The sequence below is a fragment of the Oncorhynchus masou genome, chromosome 12 (genome assembly GCF_036934945.1).
Source record: "Oncorhynchus masou masou isolate Uvic2021 chromosome 12, UVic_Omas_1.1, whole genome shotgun sequence".
In the NCBI taxonomy this organism is placed as follows: Eukaryota; Metazoa; Chordata; class Actinopteri; order Salmoniformes; family Salmonidae; genus Oncorhynchus; species Oncorhynchus masou.
The window spans coordinates 95,613,989-95,635,582 of NC_088223.1; the positions used below are offsets into that span (position 1 = coordinate 95,613,989).

The window sequence follows — 21,594 nt, forward strand, 5'->3', positions numbered from 1 at the left end:
CGCCCTCTCGTCAGGGGAAACAGCTGGCTCATCAATTACCGACTCCTTCTGCAGCTTGACAAGCCAGTGTTCCTTCGTTAGGAGGGAGCTTCTTTGTGTGTCCTGTGTTGGTCAGAAAGTGTTGTTGTAATGTAGTGTGTAGCCGCTCCGGCAGGGTTATGTGTACGCCGTAGGACTTAATGGTTTTCGGTTTATTTAAATTGTTCACTAAGTTTGGTCAATTATTCTGTTTCATTTATTCTAAGGGACCTTGGGAGTGTTTAGGCAAGAGGCCTGCGGGTATACATAACCTGGAGTATTTACTGTCTATGCACGCTAGGTAAGACCTGGGCGGACCACCCTCTGTATTTTGGTTAGCGCCAGGTGGTGCTGAGATTAGGTTAGTAGTGGGTAGGAGTGGGGGCTCTAACTCTTAGTGGGTAGGAGTGGGGGCTCTAACTCTTAGTGGGTAGGAGAGGGGGCTCTAACTGTTAGTGGGTAGGGGAGGGGGCTCTAACTCTTAGTGGATAGGGGAGGGGGCACTAACTCTTAGTGGGTAGGGGAGGGGGCACTAACTCTTAGTGGGTAGGGGAGGGGGCTATAACTCTTAGTGGGTAGGAGAGGGGGCTCTAACTCTTAGTGGGTAGGAGAGGGGGCTCTGACTCTTAGTGGGTAGGGGAGGGGGCTCTAACTCTTAGTGGGTAGGAGAGGGGGCTCTGACTCTTAGTGGGTAGGGGAGGGGGCTCTAACTCTTAGTGGGTAGGAGAGGGCGCTAACTCTTAGTGGGTAGGAGAGGGCGCTAACTCTTAGTGGGTAGGGGAGGGGGCTATAACTCTTAGTGGGTAGGGGAGGGGGCTATAACTCTTAGTGGGTAGGAGAGGGGGCTATAACTCTTAGTGGGTAGGGGAGGGGGCTATAACTCTTAGTGGGTAGGAGAGGGGGCGCTAACTCTTAGTGGGTAGGAGAGGGGGCTCTAACTCTTAGTGGGTAGGAGAGGGCGCTAACTCTTAGTGGGTAGGAGAGGGGGCGCTAACTCTTATTGGGTAGGAGAGGGGGCTAACTCTTAGTGGGTAGGAGAGGGGGCTCTAACTCTTAGTGGGTAGGAGAGGGGGCTCTAACTCTTAGTGGGTAGGAGAGGGGGCTCTAACTCTTATTGGGTAGGAGAGGGGGCACTAACTCTTATTGGGTAGGAGAGGGCGCTAACTCTTAGTGGGTAGGAGAGGGGGCGCTAACTCTTATTGGGTAGGAGAGGGCGCTAACTCTTAGTGGGTAGGAGAGGGGGCGCTAACTCTTATTGGGTAGGAGAGGGCGCTAACTCTTAGTGGGTAGGAGAGGGGGCGCTAACTCTTATTGGGTAGGAGAGGGGGCGCTAACTCTTAGTGGGTAGGAGAGGGGACTCTAAGAGTTACTCTGTATGTCATGGGCTCTCTAGCCCTGCGGCATACAGACCTAGTGGTTAGAGAGTTGGATTAGTAACCGGAAGGTTGCGAGTTCAAACCCCCGAGCTGACAAGGTACAAATCTGTCGTTCTGCCCCTGAACAGGCAGTTAACCCACTGTTCCCAGGCCGTCATTGAAAATAAGAATTTGTTCTTAACTGACTTGCCTGGTTAAATAAAGGTAAAAAAAAAATAATAATAACTCTTAGTGGGTAGGAGAGGGGGCTCTAAGAGTTACTCTGTATGTCATGGGCTCTCTAGCCCTGTTCCTGCAGCTACCCAGTACTCTGTATGCCATGGGCTGTCCTACCCTGTTCCAGTTGGCTGTATGTCATGGGCTGTCCTACCCTGTTCCTGCAGCTACCCAGTACTCTGGAGGTGTAATGCTCCATCATTACACACACCTGCACCATCATTACACCTGCTCCATCATTACACACACCTGCTCCATCATTACACACACCTTCTCCGTCATTACACCTGCTCCATCATTACATACACCTGCTCCGTCAATACACACACCTGCTCCGTCATTACACACACCTGCTCCATCATTACACACACCTGCTCCATCATTACACACACCTGCTCCATCATTACACACACTTGCTTCGTCATTACACACACCTGCTCCATCATTACACCTGCACCATCATTACACACACCTGCTCCGTCATTACACACACCTGCTCCGTCATTACACCTGCTCCATCATTACACACACCTGCTCCGTCATTACACACACCTGCTCCGTCATTACACCTGCTCCATCATTACACACACCTGCTCCGTCATTACACACACCTGCTCCATCATTACACCTGCACCATCATTACACACACCTGCTCCATCATTACACCTGTTCCATCATTACACACACCTGCTCCATCATTACACACACCTGCTCCATCATTGCACACACCTGCTCCATCATTACACACACCTGCTCCATCATTACACCTGCTCCATCATTACACACACCTGCTCCGTCATTACACCTGCACCATCATTACACACACCTGCTCCGTCAATACACACACCTGCTCCATCATTACACACACCTGCTCCATCATTACACCTACCTGCTCCATCATTACACACACCTGCTCCGTCATTACACACACCTGCTCCATCATTACACCTGCACCATCATTACACACACCTGCTCCATCATTACACCTGTTCCATCATTACACACACCTGCTACATCATTACACACACCTGCTCCATCATTACACACACCTGCTCCATCATTGCACATGTTCCATCATTACACACACCTGCTCTGTCATTACACACACCTGCTCCATCATTACACACACCTGCTCCATCATTGCACCTGTTCCATCATTACACACACCTGCTCTGTCATTACACACACCTGCTCTGTCATTACACACACCTGCTCCATCATTACACACACCTGCTCCATCATTACACACACCTGCTCCATCATTACACACACCTGCTCCCTCATTACACATGTTCCATCATTACACACACCTGCTCTGTCATTACACACACCTGCTCTGTCATTACACACACCTGCTCCATCATTACACACACGTGCTCCATCATTACACACACCTGCTCCCTCATTACACATGTTCCATCATTACACACACCTGCTCTGTCATTACACACACCTGCTCTGTCATTACACACACCTGCTCCATCATTACACACACCTGCTCCATCATTACACACACCTGCTCCATCATTACACACACCCGCTCCATCATTACACACACCTGCTCCGTCATTACACCTGCTCCGGCAGTACACACACCTGCTCCATCATTACACACACCTGCTCCATCATTACACCTGCTCCATCATTACACATACCTGCTCCATCATTACACACACCTGCTCCATCATTACACACACCTGCTCCACCATTACACACACCTGCTCCATCATTACACACACCTGCTCCATCATTACACCTGCTCCATCATTACACCTGCTCAATCATTACACCTGCTCCCCATTTTATCTCCTTGATTACTCCCTCTTTCTTTAGCCCTCAGTAGACATCAGTCACTAGTTAGTATTGTCTTATTTTATGTTCAGTAAGCTTCTCATGTTATGTTCTTTTGTATCGTTTCATTATTACACTCACCTTTTCCGCCTGCTTCCTGACTCCCGGCGTATTACGTTACAGAATACTACCTCACTTCCTGACTCCCGGCGAATTACGTTACAGAATACTACCTCACTTCCTGACTCCCGGCGTATTACGTTACAGAATACTACGTCACTTCCTGACTCCCGGCGTATTACGTTACAGAATACTACCTCACTTCCTGACTCCCGGCGTATTACGTTACAGAATACTACCTCACTTCCTGACCCGCCGTTACAGAATACTACGTTACTTCCTGGCGGTTACGTTACAGAATACTACCTCACTTCCTGACTCCCGGCGTATTACGTTACAGAATCCTGACTCCCGGCGTCACAGAATTCCTGACTCCTGACTCCCGGCGAATTACGTTACAGAATACTACCTCACTTCCTGACTCCCGGCGTATTACGTTACAGAATACTACCTCACTTCCTGACTCCCGGCGTATTACGTTACAGAATACTACCTCACTTCCTGACTCCCGGCATATTACGTTACAGAATACTACCTCACTTCCTGACTCCCGGCGAATTACGTTACAGAATACTACCTCACTTCCTGACTCCCGCGAATTACGTTACAGAATACTACCTCACTTCCTGACTGACTCCTGACGGCGTATTACGTTACAGAATACTACGTCACTTCCTGACTCCCGGCGTATTACGTTACAGAATACTACCTCACTTCCTGACTCCCGGCGTATTACGTTACAGAATACTACCTCACTTCCTGACTCCCGGCGAATTACGTTACAGAATACTACCTCACTTCCTGACTCCCGGCAAATTACGTTACAGAATACTACTCACTTCCTGACTCCCGCGTATCACGTTACAGAATACTACCTCACTTCCTGACTCCCGGCGTATTACGTTACAGAATACTACGTCACTTCCTGACTCCCGGCGTACGTTACAGAATACGTTACAGAATACTACCTCACTTCCTGACTCCCGCGAATTACGTTACAGAATACTACGTCACTTCCTGACTCCCGGCGTATTACGTTACAGAATACTACCTCACTTCCTGACTCCCGGCGTATTACGTTACAGAATACTACCTCACTTCCTGACTCCCGGCGAATTACGTTACAGAATACTACCTCACTTCCTGACTCCCGGCGAATTACGTTACAGAATACTACGTCACTTCCTGACTCCCGGCGTATTACGTTACAGAATACTACCTCACTTCCTGACTCCCGGCGTATTACGTTACAGAATACTACGTCACTTCCTGACTCCCGGCGAATTACGTTACAGAATACTACCTCACTTCCTGACTCCCGGCGAATTACGTTACAGAATATATGGAAGCAGCCGAGGATAAAACCATCTTCCAGACGGTCTATTCCACCAACACCACAACCCTGACACATCTGGCCACGGCCATGGAGGAGCCCCTCCACGTTCTCCGCCAGCAAGGCTCTCCTTATCCCTATCAGAGGGCCTCCTACCACGGGTCGTCACAGTGAGCCAGTCCCCCAGCCAACCCAGCCATCCGCCCAGGTCAGCGATGCCCGACTGTCCCTTCCGGAGAAGTATGATGATTTCCATCGAAATGACCCGTCTGTTGCAGTGGCGTCACCCATGTTGTTGGAGCTACATGGCTAATGGCTAATGGCTACATCTACTAAGTCAAGTGACGATTGGGAGAAGCAGGCAGGACGTCACGGATGGTGAGATGGATTGGCCCGGACCTGTCCGTGTTTGGCTGACAGATGTGCGGCTGACTGACCGGGAATTAGCCATCTGCTACCGCAATCCTCCCCTCCGCTCAGAGACCAACTATGCTCCTTCCACTCCTGTCCCAAACTGCTTCCTTTCCTTTGTGTCTGTACACTGTAATTCAGCTTTCAGCTGAGAAATATAGCTGAGTTAAACACATAAAGGTTATGTTTCCTTCACTACAGTAACACTATGTTGTCATCCTGAGTTCCATGGTTGCCATGGGCGTGGTTATTATTCATGGTACTTTAATAAAGACACTATACATGAATAAACTAACAAAACAATAAACGTGAGAAAACCTAAACAGCCTATCTGGTGAAAACACAGAGACAGGAACAATCACCCACAAACACACAGTGAAACCCAGGCTACCTAAGTATGATTCTCAATCAGAGACAACTAATGACACCTGCCTCTGATTGAGAACCATACTAGGCCGAAACATAGAAATACCCAAATCATAGAAAAACAAAGACTGCCCACCCCAACTCACGCCCTGACCATACTAAATCATGACAAAACAAAGGAAATAAAGGTCAGAACGTGACACACATAGAGTTGATCAGGCTGTTGATTGTGGTTCGAGGAATGTTGTCCCACTCCTCTTCAATGGCTGTGTGAAGTTGCTGGATATTGGGAGGGAACTGGAACACGCTGTGGTACACGTCGCTCCAGAGCATCCCAAACATGCTCAATGGCTGACATGGCTGGTGAGTATACAGGCCTGGGGACATTCTTTGGCCTCCAGGAATAGTGTACAGAATAGTGTACAGATCCATGCGACATGGGGCCGTGCATTATCATTCTGAAACATGAGGTGATGGCGGTGGATGATGACATGACAATGGGCCTCAGAATCACGTTATTCAAATTGCCATTATGTTCATTGTCCGTAGCCTATGTCATATCATATGCCTTATCGCATGCCATAACCCCACCACCACCATGGGGCACTCTGTTCACAACGTTGACATCAGCAAACTGTTCACCCACACTCACTTTCTGCCATCTGCCCGGTACAGTTAAAACCGCGATTCATCCATCACTTCTCCAGAGTGCCGGTGGGCCAACGAAGGTGAGCATTTTCTCACTGTCGGTTGCTGAACTGCAGTCAGGTCAAGACCCTGGTGAGGACGACGAGCACGCAAATGAGCTTCCTGAGACGGTTTCTGACAGTTTGTGCAGAAATGATTCGGTTGTGTAAACCCACAGTTTCATAAACTGTCAGGGAGGCTGGTCTCAGACAATCCCGCGGGTGAAGATGCCAGATGTAGAGCTCCTGGTCTGGCGTAGTTACACGTGGTCTGCGGTTGTGAAGCCGGTTGGTCGTACTGCCAAATTCTGTAAAACGACATTGGAGACGGCTTATGGTAGAGAAATTAACATTGAATTCTCTGGCAACGGCTCTGGTGGACATTCCTGCAGTCAGCATGCCAATGGCACTCAAAAGTGGCATTGTGTTTTGTGACAAAACGGCACATTTTAGAGTAGCTTTTTATTGTCCCCAGCACAAGGTGCACCTGTGTAATGATCGTGCTGTTTAATCAGCTTCTTGATATGCCACACCTGTCAGGTGGATGGATTATCTTGGCAAAGTAGAAATACTCACTAACAGGGACGTAAACAAATGTGTGAGAAACAACATTTGAGAGAAATAAGCATTTTGTGCGTATGGAACATTTCTGGGATCTTTTATTTCAGCTCATGAAACATGGGACCAACACTTTGCATCTTGTGTTTATATTTTTGTTCAGTATATTACAGTATGTTGTACACTACACAACCAAAAGTATATAGACACCTGCTCATCGAACATCTCATTCCAAAATCAGTTGGTCCCTCCTTTGCTGCTATAACAGCCTCCACTCTTATGGGAAGGCTTTCCACTAGATGTTGGAACATTGCTGCTATAACAGCCTCCACTCTTCTGGGAAGGCTTTCCACTAGATGTTGGAACATTGCTGCTATATCAGCCTCCACTCTTCTGGGAAGGCTTTCCACTAGATGTTGGAACATTGCTGCAGGGACTTGCTTCCATTCAGCCACAAGAGCATTAGTGAGGTCGGGCACAAATGTTGGGCGATTAGGCCTGGCTCGCAGTCAGTGTTCCAATGCAGCCCAAAGGTGTTCGATGGGGTTGAGGTCAGGACTCTGTGCCATTCAAGTTCTTCCACAACGATAACGACAAACCATTTCTGTATAGACCTCGCTTTGTGCACTGGGGGCATTGTCATGCTGAAACAGGAAAGGGCCCTGCCCAAACTATTGCCACAAACATGGAAGCACAGAATCGTCTAGAATGTCATTGTATGCTGTAGCGTTAAGATTTCCCTTCACTGGAACAAAGTGGCATAGCCTGAACCATGAAAAACAGTCCCAGACAAGTATTCCTCCTCCATCAAACTTCACAGTGGGCACTATGCATTTGGCCAGATAGCGTTCTCCTGGCATCTGCCAAACCCAGATTCATCTGTCGGGCTGCCAGATGGTGAAGCGTGATTCATCACTCCAGAGAACGTGTTTCCACTTCTCCAGAGTCCAACGGGGGTGAGTTTGGCACCACTCCAGCCAACGCTTGGCAGTGAGCATGGTGATCTTAGGCTGTTCCCTGTTCCTGCACATTCACCTAGGGCAAGGGAGAGGCTCTTTGAATCTCCACCCCTTTATCCCCCTCCCTCTGTCTCTCATCTGTGTTACCAACATTGTTTTGCATCAGCTTCTGTAAAAACACATTTCAATGTGGGGGGGTGGGGGGGGTCAATGGAAAATCTGATGACTTTGTGCCAATATCAGTACAACCCTGAGAGTGTTTCCATCACAGTAGAAAAGTACAAAAGAGAGCGAGAGACAGAGCGGGTGGCTAGGAGAGAAGGAGAGAGAAAGCGATGGAAAGAGAGGGAATTATTTCTGAAGGAGAGACAGAGATAACATTATGCCTGAAGGAGAGACAGAGATAACATTATGCCTGAAGGAGAGACAGAGATAACATTATGCCTGAAGGAGACACAGAGATAACATTACGCCTGAAGGAGAGACAGAGATAACATTACGCCTGAAGGAGAGACAGAGATAACATTATGCCTGAAGGAGAGACAGAGATAACATTACGCCTGAAGGAGAGACAGAGATAACATTACGCCTGAAGGAGAGACAGAGATAACATTACGCCTGAAGGAGAGACAGAGATAACATTATGCCTGAAGGAGACACAGAGATAACATTATGCCTGAAGGAGAGACAGAGATAACATTATGCCTGAAGGAGAGACAGAGATAACATTATGCCTGAAGGAGAGACAGAGATAACATTATGCCTGAAGGAGAGACAGAGATAACATTATGCCTGAAGGAGAGACAGAGATAACATTACGCCTGAAGGAGAGACAGAGATAACATTACGCCTGAAGGAGAGACAGAGATAACATTACGCCTGAAGGAGAGACAGAGATAACATTATGCCTGAAGGAGAGACAGAGATAACATTACGCCTGAAGGAGAGACAGAGATAACATTATGCCTGAAGGAGAGACAGAGATAACATTACGCCTGAAGGAGAGACAGAGATAACATTATGCCTGAAGGAGACAGAGATAACATTATGCCTGAAGGAGAGACAGAGATAACATTACGCCTGAAGGAGAGACAGAGATAACATTATGCCTGAAGGAGAGAGACAGAGATAACATTATGCCTGAAGGAGAGACAGAGATAACATTATGCCTGAAGGAGACAGAGATAACATTACGCCTGAAGGAGAGACAGAGATAACATTACGCCTGAAGGAGAGACAGAGATAACATTACGCCTGAAGGAGAGACAGAGATAACATTATGCCTGAAGGAGACAGAGATAACATTATGCCTGAAGGAGAGACAGAGATAACATTATGCCTGAAGGAGAGACAGAGATAACATTACGCCTGAAGGAGAGACAGAGATAACATTACGCCTGAAGGAGAGACAGAGATAACATTATGCCTGAAGGAGAGACAGAGATAACATTACGCCTGAAGGAGAGACAGAGATAACATTATGCCTGAAGGAGAGACAGAGATAACATTATGCCTGAAGGAGAGACAGAGATAACATTATGCCTGAAGGAGAGACAGAGATAACATTACGCCTGAAGGAGAGACAGAGATAACATTACGCCTGAAGGAGACAGAGATAACATTATGCCTGAAGGAGAGACAGAGATAACATTATGCCTGAAGGAGAGACAGAGATAACATTACGCCCAAAGGAGAGACAGAGATAACATTATGCCTGAAGGAGAATTTAAAGAGCCTTGCACTAGGTAGAGGAAGGGGAGTATCCTTCCATTGTTTCTTTTATCCAACACATCATCCCATCTGTTCCTGAGTGTTTGTTTTTCCTTTCAACAGCCCCTTCATGTCAGCTGAAGGAGGGGAGAGATGGGGGGTAGTTGAGAACCTTGTTGAATTTACATCCTGTACGAACCTGCTCACAGAAAGATACTGTCAGCATACTGATCACACAATGAGTAACGATAACTTGGCAATATACAAATGGCACCAGTACAGAGTCAATGGGTACGAGGCAGATATGTACAAATACATTATACAGTATATACAAAAAAGTATGTGGACACCCCTTCAAGTGAGTGGATTCGGTAATTATTATTGTATTGAATCGAGCACACAGCCACACGCACTCCATAGACAAACCATTTTTGGGGCCTTCCACTGACACCGCCTAGTATATAGGTCCTGGATGGCAGGAAGCTTGGCCCCAGGTCGGATGCCGAGCAGTTGCCATACCAGGCGGTGATGCAACCAGTCAGGATGCTCTCGATGGTGCAGCTGTAAAACCTTTTGAGGATCTGAGGACCCATGTCAAATCTTTTCAGTCTCCTGGGGGGGAATAGGTTTTGTTGTGCTTGGTGTTTTACATTTTTTTTTTCACCTTTATTTAACCAGGAAGGCCAGTTGAGAACAAGTTCTCATTTACAACTGGAACCTGGCCAAGATAAAGCGAAGCAGTGCGAAGCAAACAACACAGAGTTACAAATGGAATAAACAAATATACAGTCAATAACACAATTGAAAAACCTATACAGTCGTGGCCAAAAGTTTTGAGAATATTTGAGAATTGAGATTACGCCTGCTAGCTGGCTCCTGTGTAACCCTGGAGCCAGCCAGCAGGCGTACAATAGCCAACTCTAAAGCTGATTGGTTGACACTTAATTTTAATTTCCATTCACTTTATTAACCTACAAGCGCCTGCACTGTTGATTCTGAAGGCCTGAGGGCAGATTTTAGACCCCTGGCAACACATGATGGCTGAATATGATTGGATAAAATATCTAACATAAAGACCAGCCCTCCAAATCTTAACCTGGGGCTGGAAGCAGTGCAACCAAGAAGAAAGCTATGAAATGACAAGTATAACTCTTACTCTGGGGAATAATTTAATACATATTTGTGTGAAAATATATTTAAAAAATATATATTCTGATGATGTTTAGGCCAGCAGAGAAGACCTTGGTGGCCCAGACGGAAGTACGCCACAGGATGTTTTTGTGCTGGTCAAGGGCAGACAGGTCTGGAGTGAACCAAGGACTATATATATATATATATATATTACTAGTTCTACATTTTTTGAATGGGGCATGCTTATTTAAGATGGTGAGGAAGGCACTTTTAAAGAATAGCCAGGCATCATGTACTGACGGGATGAGGTCAATGTCATTCCAGGATACCTCGGCCAGGTCAATTAGAAAGGCCTGCTGGCAGAAGTGTTTTAGGGAGCGTTTGACAGTGATGAGTGGAGGCCGTTTTAATGCTGACCCATTACGGATGCAGGCAGAGATCGCTGAGATCTTGATTGAAAACAGCAGAGGTGTATTTGGAGGGCGGGTTAGTTAGGATGACATCTATGAGGGTTCCCGTGTTTACGGATTTGGAGTTGTACCTAGTAGGTTCATTGATTTGGAAAGGTGAATTTTTAGAAGTAGAAGCTTGAATTGTTTGGGTACAGACTTGGATAGTAATACAGAACTCTGCAGGCTATCTTCGCAGTAGATTGCAACACAGCCCCCTTTGACAGTTCTATCTTGAAAATGTTATAGTTAGCGATGGAGATTAAGGTTTTTGGTGGTTTTCATAAGCCAGGATTCAGACACAACTAAGACAGTTGTTGTTGGGTTGGCAGAGTGTGCTAAAGCAGTAAGTAAAACAAACTTAGGGAGGTTTTTAGGGTTACAGAAGTCAACAAATGAGAGTACCTGGGGAATGGGAGTGATGCTGTGGACTACAAGGCCTGGGTTACCCTCTATATCACCAGAGGAACAGAGGAAGAGTAGGATAAGGGTATGGATAAATACTATACGAACTGGCCATCTAGCACGTTCGGAACAGAGAGTAAAGGGAGCAGGTTTCTGGGCACGATAGCATAGATTCAAGGCATAGTGTACAGACAAAGGTAAGGTAGGATGTGAGTACATTGGAGGTAAACCTAGGCATTGAGTAATGATGAGAGAGATATAGTCTCTAGAGACTTTAAACCAGGTGATGTCATCGCATATGTAGGTGGTGGAACAACATGGTTGGTTAAGGCATATTGAGCAGGGCTAGAGGCTCTACAGTGAAATAAGACAGTGATCAGTAACCAGGACTGTAATGGACGAGGCATATTGATATTAGAGAGGCATGCGTAGCCAAGTGAACATATGGGTCCAGTGAGTGGTTGGGCTGGCTGGGGATACGGCGATTCAGACAGTTAGCAGGCCGATGCTAACACGCTAACAGTTAGCAGACCAGGGCTGGCAAGCTAGCAGTTAGTAGCTCCGGGGCTAGCAAGTTAGCCTTTGGGGGACGTCGCGATGGGGGTAAGTTTGTTTTTGCCTCTTCGTGCGGTGATGTCGATAGACCAGTCGTGGAATTAGTAGGGTTCCAAGTAGCTCTAGGTAGATAGCAGGCCTAGCAGGTTAGCAGAATGGGCCTTCAGCGGGCGTCGCGCCTGAGGGGCCTGTTGGAATCCTCGGGTAGATGTCGTCGGTATTCCAGTCATAGAGGATCGGCGGGGTTCCGTGCCCCAAACCGGCAATAGAAGGGGTCTGGATATTGTAGCCCAGGAGTGAGCCGTGTGATGGTTCTAGAATGGGCTAGCCATTCTAGAAACGTTAGCCAGGAGTAGTTAATCCGGGTTGTGGTTAGCTAGCTGTGATGATCCAGATGAAAAGGTTCAGAGTTTGCGGTAGGAATCCGGGGATATGGAGAGAAAAATAGGTCCGGTATGCTCTGTTTTGAAACGCGTTGTACAAACTGGCGAGAGCTTCCCGAGCTAAAGGTTAGCTGATGACCGCTAGCAGTGGTTAGCTGACTGATAGCTAGTTAGCTAGCTAGCTTCAGTTGAGGTATTCCAGTTTTGAGGTAAACCGAAATACTTTAGGAAAAACAAAAAAACAAATCCAAAATAAAAATAAAAATAAAACAGAGCCACACCACATTGGGTGAGGCGGGTTGCAGGAGAGTATTTTGAAGTTGAGGTTTAGGACAAATATTAAAAAGAACGCAAAGAAAAAGGTATATACACGAGACAAGACAAGGACAAAGACGTCTGACTGCCATCTTGGATTCATCTCCATCCATCTCATACATCATCCAAAGTGTAATTAATAACTTCACCATGCTCAAACTGATATTCAATGTCTTGTTTATTTTTACCCATCTACCAATAGGTGCCCTTCTTTGCAAGGCATTGGAAAATCTCCCTGGTCTTTGCGGTTGAATCTGTGTTTGAAATTCACTGCTTGTTACATATGTGTGAGGTACAGAGATAAGGTAGTCATAAAAAAAATCATGTGAGTGAGTCCATTCAACTTATGTGACTTGGTTAAGCACATTTTAACTCATTAACATATTTAGGCTTGCCATAACAAAGTGGTTGAAAACTTATTGACTAAAGACATGTCAGCTTAAACATTTTTTTAAATCAATTTTAAATTCAGGTTGTAACACATCAACATGTTGAACAAGTCAAGGGATGTGAATACATTCTGAAGGCACTGTGGGTGTAAGGAAACTAAATTAAGGAAAATGGTAGAACTGTCCCGTACGCAATATATCTAGCTATAAGCAGGTCTGCCCTGAGAACAGTCTTGGTTTCCAGTAATGCGATTCTACAACTGGTGTCAGTGTTGTTTGGTTTTGTTCCTGTTCTTCCGGCAGGTTCTCCAGAGGATCCTGATCAGGAGCCCAGTAGAGAGAAAGACTCCTCCCCCGGCAGCCAGCAGCAGTAGCAACACGTCCACAGAGTGGTAAGAGTACCAGGGCATCCTGTTGGCCGACGTACGGAGGTGAGACGCCCCCTTGTGTCGCATCACAAACTCCAACCAGAAGAGGGCCTTGTCCATGGGCTTGATGGGCTGGTCCCTGTGCAGGCGGGACAGCCTCTGCATGTTCTCCCTGTAGGGGGCGTGGGTGAGCACCTGGTTCAGAGCCTGCTGGAAATTGGGTCCGTTGAACATGGCCAGCTCCAGGATCTTAGCAGCGCCTCTCTCCTGCAGACGCAGAAGATTGTCATACTGGTCAAAGAACAGGGGTATCCCCAGCACTGGGGTGCCGTGGTAGATGGCCTCCTGGACCCCATTGGTTCCTCCGTGGGCCACAAAGGCTCTGGTCTGGGGGTGGCCCAGGAGGTCTTTCTGGGGCATCCAGTCCACCAGAAGAGTGTTGTTGCCCAGAGTGGAGGGCCTCTTGCCCCGGTGCCTCCAGATCACCTTAGATAGAAGAAGAAGATATTAATTTCTCTTTAAATATCTTCTCGTTTACATCACTTGCATTGCAGAGAGCTTTACATATAAATGCTAATAATCAAAAACAATCAGGATACCTTCTGAGGCAGCTTGGCGAACACGCTGGCGATCTGGTCTGTGATATCAACAGGAAGTGCATTGACAAGAGTCCCCAGAGACATGACGATCACCCCATGCTCCCCGGCACTCTGGACAAACTCCTCCAGGTCTGGAGGCAGGGGCTGGGCCGGCTTGCACTGGAACCCCCCCATGTAGACGACGTTGGGCATGGTGGGACGGGGGAAGTCAAACACAAAGTCAGACCTCATCAGCCAGATGTCAGCTTCCTGGATCAAGGAGATGATGTCACAGCCCCCTTCGAAGTACTTGGCGCAAATTGCGTCATAAATCGGCCCAACTACGAACCTCTGCTGATACACGATGATGCTGTAGTGCAGCATGTTTTGGACCCGTTGGACGAAGGTCATCTTGTCAATGAATCCAGACCCTGTGACCGGGATGTAGGACAAGGGAGAGGGGGCGATGGCAAAATGGCCCTCCCCGCTGGTGATCCAACGGGCGTTGAGCACCACAGGCAGTTTGAGGTAGTGGGCCATCAGCAGCCCTCCAGCGAGGTTAGGGTCGGTGAGCATCATGTCATACTGAGCGTCCTGGAGACTCTTCATCAGCTTCTTGTCGTCGAACATGCGAGCCAGCATCTCGCAGCCCAGGATGTGGGCTTCTTCTATCATACTGAGGAACTCCTTGGTTAGTTGGAAGAACTTCAGCAAAGATATCCCCTCTCTCTGAGCCTGAATTAAGACATTAAACAGAGATTGAATGCCTGTTTGACAAAATAAATGGATGTCTGGCTGGATGGTTGATTGGCTGGTTTGCTGGCTGGATCGATGGGATCAACCAATCAACCAGTCATAAAGACACATCAAACCTTCATGTGCTTCTGAAGGCACGTTATGAAGACATACCTTCAGGTTCTTCTGTAGGCACGTTGCAAAGACATACATTCATGTGCTTCTGTAGGCACACTATGAAGACATACCTTCAGTTGATTCTGTAGGAAGGTTTCGATGTAGCTGTATAAGTTATCTTTCTCCTTGATGGTGATGGAGGTGTATAGAGGTGACTTCTCCGTGATGTACCAGCTGGTGGAGGGTCTGACCACTGTGATGGTGTGGCCTCTGCCATGGAGCTCCTCGATCAGTACCTACACATTGGTGACGTTAGTAAGCTCACAAGGGAATGGTATTATATCAGAGATGTGGAGAGCAATGTGCCACTTTAAAAGGTATTAATTCTTTAAAAAGGCGTTAATCTAAGAAACATAAAACATTTGCTTCAAAATCTGTCAGTTTAAGCTGGAGACATCATGAGCTGATCTCAATCCACTGCATCTGCCTAGGTCAGCCTTGCACATCTGCGGTGGAATTTGGCCGAATGGATTAAATATGTGTCGGAAAAAAAACTAAAATAAGATATAAGACTTCAAAACCTCTTATTTTTTGCTGTCATTTTGCCCATGTTATTCAATGTAAAAAGTAAAAAAAAGTAAGTAAAAAAAAGTAAGTAGTAAAGTAGTAAAGACCAAATTCAATATTTTATCAAATCTTTTTTCAATATATATTTTGTAATACCTAAAGGGTCCCTATAATTCAACATCATTTAGCTACATAAAAATGATCCACAGTATGACCGTCTTAAAACAACTCCATATGTTAGCACAGTATACACAGTAGTCTCATTGAGATGCAGGGTTCTTCAATTCCGCTCCCGGAGGGCCGACACCCACTTTGGTGGTTGTGGTGAGGTGTGGCCTGATTAACATGGTTGAAATCATTCATTTGAAATGCCCAATAGCAGAGGTTTCTATAGTACTGAAAATCCGAAATTAAGTAAAAGTACTTTTACTTAGGATGTAATTTACTCAAGTAAAAGTAAAAAAATATTTACACATTTAGTTTTGATTTTTTTTTTTACACCTTATGATATACTGTGTGCAAATAAAAACGGATTGATTTGACTCAAAGTATTTTGAAAGAAAAACATTAAACTATTCATAACTTGATATTTGTAGCAAGATGCAAGGTGCAAACATTGTAACCAAAAAAGTGTTAAACAAATCCAAATATATTTCATAAGCCAATAGTGTACAGAGCTGTTATGAAGGCAAAGGGTGGCTACTTTGAAGAATCTAAAATCTATTTTGATTTATTTAACACTTTTTTGGTTACTACATGACTCCATATATGTTATTTCATAGTTTTGATGTCTTCACTATTATTCTACAATGTAGAAAATAGTAAAATAAATAAAGAATGACCCTTGAATGATTAGGTGTGTCCAATCTTTTGACTGGTACAGTATGTGTGTGTATATATATATAATTATTTTCATTTGTCCCAAGCAGGCCACTGACGTAGATGACAGACTGCCCAGAAGGTTTCCATGAATAACCTCCCCCGGCCAGCGGGCAGTCCTGTATGTCGAGCCCTGCGACATAATATATAATAATATAAACCTATGTAACTGGAGGGATTTGGTCAAATGTAACTAAGTAAACAGTAAGTTGCAGTTGTTGACACACTGAAACATGTGCGCCTGGTAACTACTGCCACACCCTGTTCAAGGGCACTGAAATATTTTGTATTACACTTTCACCCTCTGAATGGCACACATACACAATCCATGTCTCAATTGCCTCAAGGCATAAAACCCCATCTTTAACAGAACGCTAGACACAACATTGAGCACCTTCATGTTGATCCAGTGGCTTCCATCGACAGGAAAGACCAGGACTTTTCCTCCATGGCAGCACGGTGCAGGAAGGAGAAGGAGAAATGACACCAGACTTAGAAACGAGAGGTGTCCCCAAGGAGAGCGGGAATACATTGTGTCTACACAGAGGAAAAAGAGGACAAAAGTCGCTTGTTTTTCCAACTAGTCACCTCTAGACGTAAGATGCTTTATTGACCTGAAAGCCTATCAAATCTTGCACTCGTGCAACATATAGTTAAATAACAGTTCATTAAGCTTCACCATTATGTTATATACTTGTGTCAATAAGTTAGTACTGTCTACACTATTACATAACAACGAACTACTTGAGTGTAGGTGAATCAGAATATGCATTAAGAGTTGGCTTACCGGTGCTATAGAGTCCATGCAGCATTAACAACGCTCTGCAGGGGACTGCAAACTGCAACATATAGGCTGGCAATACTTTGAACGTTTCAGGGTTCAATGTCCACCTGATAGTATAGCCCAGGTAGATGATTTACAAACAGATAGTGCTGCCTCCCAAATTGCACTCGTTTTGCCCAGGGTCCTCAGGGCTCTGGTCGACATAGTAGACTATTGTAGGGAATAGGATGCCATTTGGGATTCAACCACTACATGGGCAATAACACTAGTGAGTTCTGGTGAAACACACCTGTCACATAACTGACCTCTTACCCAATTTAAATGCCTACTTATCATTGATACAATCCATATGTGATTGTGTCCATCTCTAGTCTGACTCCAGGTTGTAGTTATGTGCCTTCAGAATGTATTCACCTGAACCTTTAAAACGTTTTGTTGTGTTCCAGTCTGAATTTAACATGGATTCAATTGAGATGTTTGTGTCTCTGGTTTAATACCCCATAATGTCAACGTGGAATTCTAGTTTTTAGATTTTTTCTTTTACAAATTCATTTAAAAAAAAAATGAAAAGCTGAGCTTGAGTCAAAAAGTATTCAACCCCTTTCTTATGGCAAGACTAAATCATTTCAGGAGTACAAATGTGTTAACCTGTTTGGGATAGGGGGCAGTATTTTCACGTTCGGATGACAAGCGTTTCCGTAAAGCTTTTTGAAATCTGACACAGCGGTTGCATTAAGGAGAAGTATATCTTTAATTCTGTGCATAACACTGTATCTTTTATCAACGTTTATAATGAGTATTTCTGTAAATTAATGTGGCTCTCAGCAAATTCGCCGGATGTGTTTGAGGCACAACATTACTAAACATAACGCACCAATGTGCATTTTTGGATATAAATATGAACTTTATCGAACAAAACATACATGTATTGTGTAACATGAAGTCCTATGAGTGCCATCTGATGAAGATCATCAAAGGTTAGTGATTAATTTTATCTCTATTTCTGCTTTTTGTGACTCCTCTCTTTGGATGGAAAAATGGCTGTGTTTTTCTGTGACTAGGCTCTGACCTAACATAATCATATGGTGTGCTTTTGCTGTAAAGCCTTTTTGAAATCGGACACAATGGCTCGATTAACAAGAAGCTAAGCTAATTTCACCATGAGGCCAATGGTGACTCTAAAACAGTTGCAGAGTTTAATGGCTGTGATAGGAGAAAACTGAGGATGGATCAACAACATTGTATTTACTACAATTACTAACCGAAAATGACAGAGTGAGAAGTGAAACTGCAAAAAAAATGTAACAAAAGAAATGAATGTCCTGAATATAAAGTGTCCAACACAAGGTGATGTCTACATTATATTTTGCAGGACTAGGGAGTTTTTCAGAATAAAAAGAAAGGGAATGGAGAAAAAACTGGTTCAGTCTGCTTTCCACCAGACACTGAGATGAATACACCTTTCAGCTGGGGTGGCAGGGTAGCCTAGTGGTTAGAGCGTCGGACTAATAACCGCAAGGTTGCAAGTTCAAACCCCCGAGCTGACAAGGTCTGTCTTTCAGCCCCTGAACAGACAGTTAACCCACTAGGCCGTCATTGAAAATAAGAATTTGTTCTTAACTGACTTGCCTGGTTAAATAAAGGTAAAATAAAATAGACAGTATACAGTATACATGGTTAATGTACAGTATACATGGTAAATATAGACAGTAGACAGTATACATAGTGAAATAAAGGAAAAATACAAATAACTTTAAACACAAGGCCAAATAGACACTGGAATTGTTTAACAAGACAACATTGAATGTTACAATTCAGACTTAAATCTGATTTAAATTCTATGGCAAGACTTGAGGATGTATCGAGCAATGATCAACAACCAATTTGATAGAGCTTGAAGGATTTTAAAAAGAATAATGTGCAAAGCTCTTAGAGACATACCGAGAAAGATTCACAGCTGTAATCGCTGTGAGAGATGATTCAAACGTGTAGTGACTCAGGGCGTTGAATACTTACTGTATCTAATCAAGATATATTGATGTTTTACTTTTCATTACTTTTTTTTTATTTTTACAAATGTTCCACTTTAAATTTACACAGCATTGTGTCGATCGTTGACAAAAATGACTAAACTAAACCCATTTTAATCCCAATTTGTAACACAACAAAATGTGGATAAAATAAAGGCATTTGAATACTTTCTGAATAACTTGCCTACAGAAGAACCTCAAGGTTTGTCTTCATAATGTGCCAACAGAAGCAGATGAAGGTTTGTCTTCATAATGTGCCAACAGAAGGACATGCCCCAACCAGAATCCATGGATTACAGGCAACATTCGCACTGAATTAAAGGGTAGAGCTGCCACTTTCAAAGAGCGGGACTCTAACCCAGAAGTTTATAAGAAATCCTGCTATGTCCTCCGGCGAACAAACAAACAGGAAAAGTGTCAATACAGGTCTAAGATCGAATCGTACTGCTCCAGCTCCAACGCCTTGAAAACCATTACAGACTACAAAGGGAAGCTGCGAGCTGCCCAGTGACACAAGCCTACCAGACGAGCTCAATCACTTCTATGCTCGCTTCGAGGCAAGCAACACTGAGGCATGCATGAGAGCATCAGCTGTTCCGGACATCTGTGTGATCACGCTCTCAGCAGCCGATGTGAGTAAGACCTTCAAACAGGTCAACATTCACAAGGCCAGATTAGCAGGAAGTGTACTCCGAGCATGTGCTGACCAACTGGTAAGTGTCTTCAATTACATTTTCAACCTCTCCCTGTCCAAGTCTGTAAAACCATCATGTTTCAAGCAGACTGCCATTGTGCCCGTGCCCAAAAACACTAAGGTAACCTACCTTAATGCGTAACAACCCGTAGCACTCACGTCTGTAGCCATGAAATGCTTTGAAAGGCTGGTCATGGCTCACATCAACACCATTATCCTAGAAACCCTAGACCCAGTCTAATTGTCATACCGCCCTAACATATCTAACAAAAGGAACACCTATGAGCGGCCCAGTACATCACTGGGGCCAAGCTTCCTGCCATCCAGGACCTCTATTCCAATTGAGATGTTGTGGCAGGACCTTAAACAAGCCGTTCATGCTCGAAAAACTACAAATGTTGCTGAGTTAAAAGGGATTTCACCCTGGCTCTGCAACAACATGTAGTCATTATCATATTAGCAATGATATGTTTTGATCATAATCATCCAATCCATAAGCTAGAACGAGCACATTTTCATTTCTCTGGTAGAATCAGGGAGTTTCGACTTGCTGTGTTTTCGTGTTCTCATAGTGAACCACGTCACTCAGTGAATGCAGACACGCCCCTCAGGGCGTGCCAACAAACTTAGATGGTGGTATAAGGTGTTGTTTAGTTGTGCTCAGAACTTCTCTCGGTGAGAAAGATTTTTTTTAAACGTTGTTTTTTTCCCACTAACGTTTGTCTTTATGCTTCTGTTGTGTTCTGTGCCTGGCTTTGTTAAAGGAAAGGCTCACCCATAATGAATGTTATATCGTTTTTGTCCATCTCTTAAGTGATGTTCTATCGATTCCCTGGATCATTTCATGTTTTCATTGTGCATCTGAGTTATTGGCGTTCAAGCAGCCAGAAGTCCGTCCAGTATGACGTAGCACTGTGAAAAAGTCTCTCACTACACTGGAAGTTCATAGGAATACAACTTTTATATCATTAACCTATCGTACATGTCAGATTTGATGAGCCATTCTTACCTTGAGAAATGTGTCATTTAACAGAGAGTCAAGCACATTTATCCTATTTGTCTGTTTCGTCCAGGGTGCATGTCATGTTGTCGTTGGCAGAGATATTATAGAAAGGAGATCGGAATCCAACGTATAGCCGCGCCCAGCAGACTGTCAACCAATCGTGTTCACGTTGTCATGCTGCGTCAGGCAGTTGCTTAACTAATTGTCATGGAATCCCTTGTCAAAGTCAGTGTATATATTTCGAGAAACGTGCCTATTTTCCTCAAAGGTATCTAATCTCACGATTCCAAAGCTATACGATATTACATTACACATAGCAAGTTAATTATATCACATCTCGGGAAAATATATGTAATGTTGTACTTCTTGACGAAATTCGTGCTAGTGTTGTGTTTTTGAGCTGGTACCCAGTAGCCTCCCATTCACTCCTTGTCCCAGAATCACCCAGAATGCACCGTGCTGCATGTTGACATAGCAATGGGCAACGTTTCCCATCTCCTCATAAAGTATCTCTGCCGTCGTGAATGTTAGACTCCACTCTGTGATGCCTCATCGATCTGCAGATTGAACAGGATGAGATTGTAGACTCCTAAATTGATCGTGCAGTTTGTTTAGGCGATTTTACAGTTAAAATATATCTACGTTATATGCCGATTTTGTCTTTGGTA

At 44.7% G+C, this 21,594-nt stretch overlaps 1 protein-coding gene across 3 annotated transcripts; it reads right to left on the minus strand.

The window, feature by feature from the left end:
* Positions 1-12,942: 12,942 nt before the first annotated feature.
* Positions 12,943-21,040, minus strand: LOC135551100 (UDP-glucuronosyltransferase 2A1-like). 3 transcript variants are annotated; one of them, XM_064982515.1, is made up of 6 exons: positions 20,933-21,019; positions 17,203-17,254; positions 16,810-16,952; positions 15,101-15,265; positions 14,139-14,852; positions 12,943-14,025 (listed from the first exon to the last, which is right to left on the minus strand). In XM_064982515.1, the coding sequence occupies exons 2-6, from the start codon at positions 17,225-17,227 to the stop codon at positions 13,438-13,440; spliced, it is 1,635 nt and encodes a 544-aa protein (XP_064838587.1). In that variant the 5' UTR covers positions 17,228-17,254; positions 20,933-21,019; the 3' UTR covers positions 12,943-13,437. The 3 variants fall into 3 exon arrangements, with proteins under 3 accessions (XP_064838587.1, XP_064838588.1, XP_064838586.1); XM_064982516.1 differs by lacking the exon at positions 17,203-17,254 and having other exon boundaries at positions 20,933-21,040; XM_064982514.1 differs by lacking the exon at positions 20,933-21,019 and having other exon boundaries at positions 17,203-20,913.
* Between the last annotated feature and the right edge of the window lie 554 nt (positions 21,041-21,594).

Excerpts from the sequence above, each read along its gene's own strand:
- LOC135551100 (XM_064982514.1), bottom strand. The coding sequence starts at position 17,263 with ATGTTGCAGTTTGCAGTCCCCTGCAGAGCGTTGTTAATGCTGCATGGA. Across the intron at positions 15,266-16,809 it reads GCCACTGGATCAACATGAAG|GTACTGATCGAGGAGCTCCA; the intron begins GTGCTCAATGTT and ends ACCAATGTGTAG. Across the intron at positions 14,853-15,100 it reads TCCTACAGAATCAACTGAAG|GCTCAGAGAGAGGGGATATC; the intron begins GTATGTCTTCAT and ends GTCTTAATTCAG.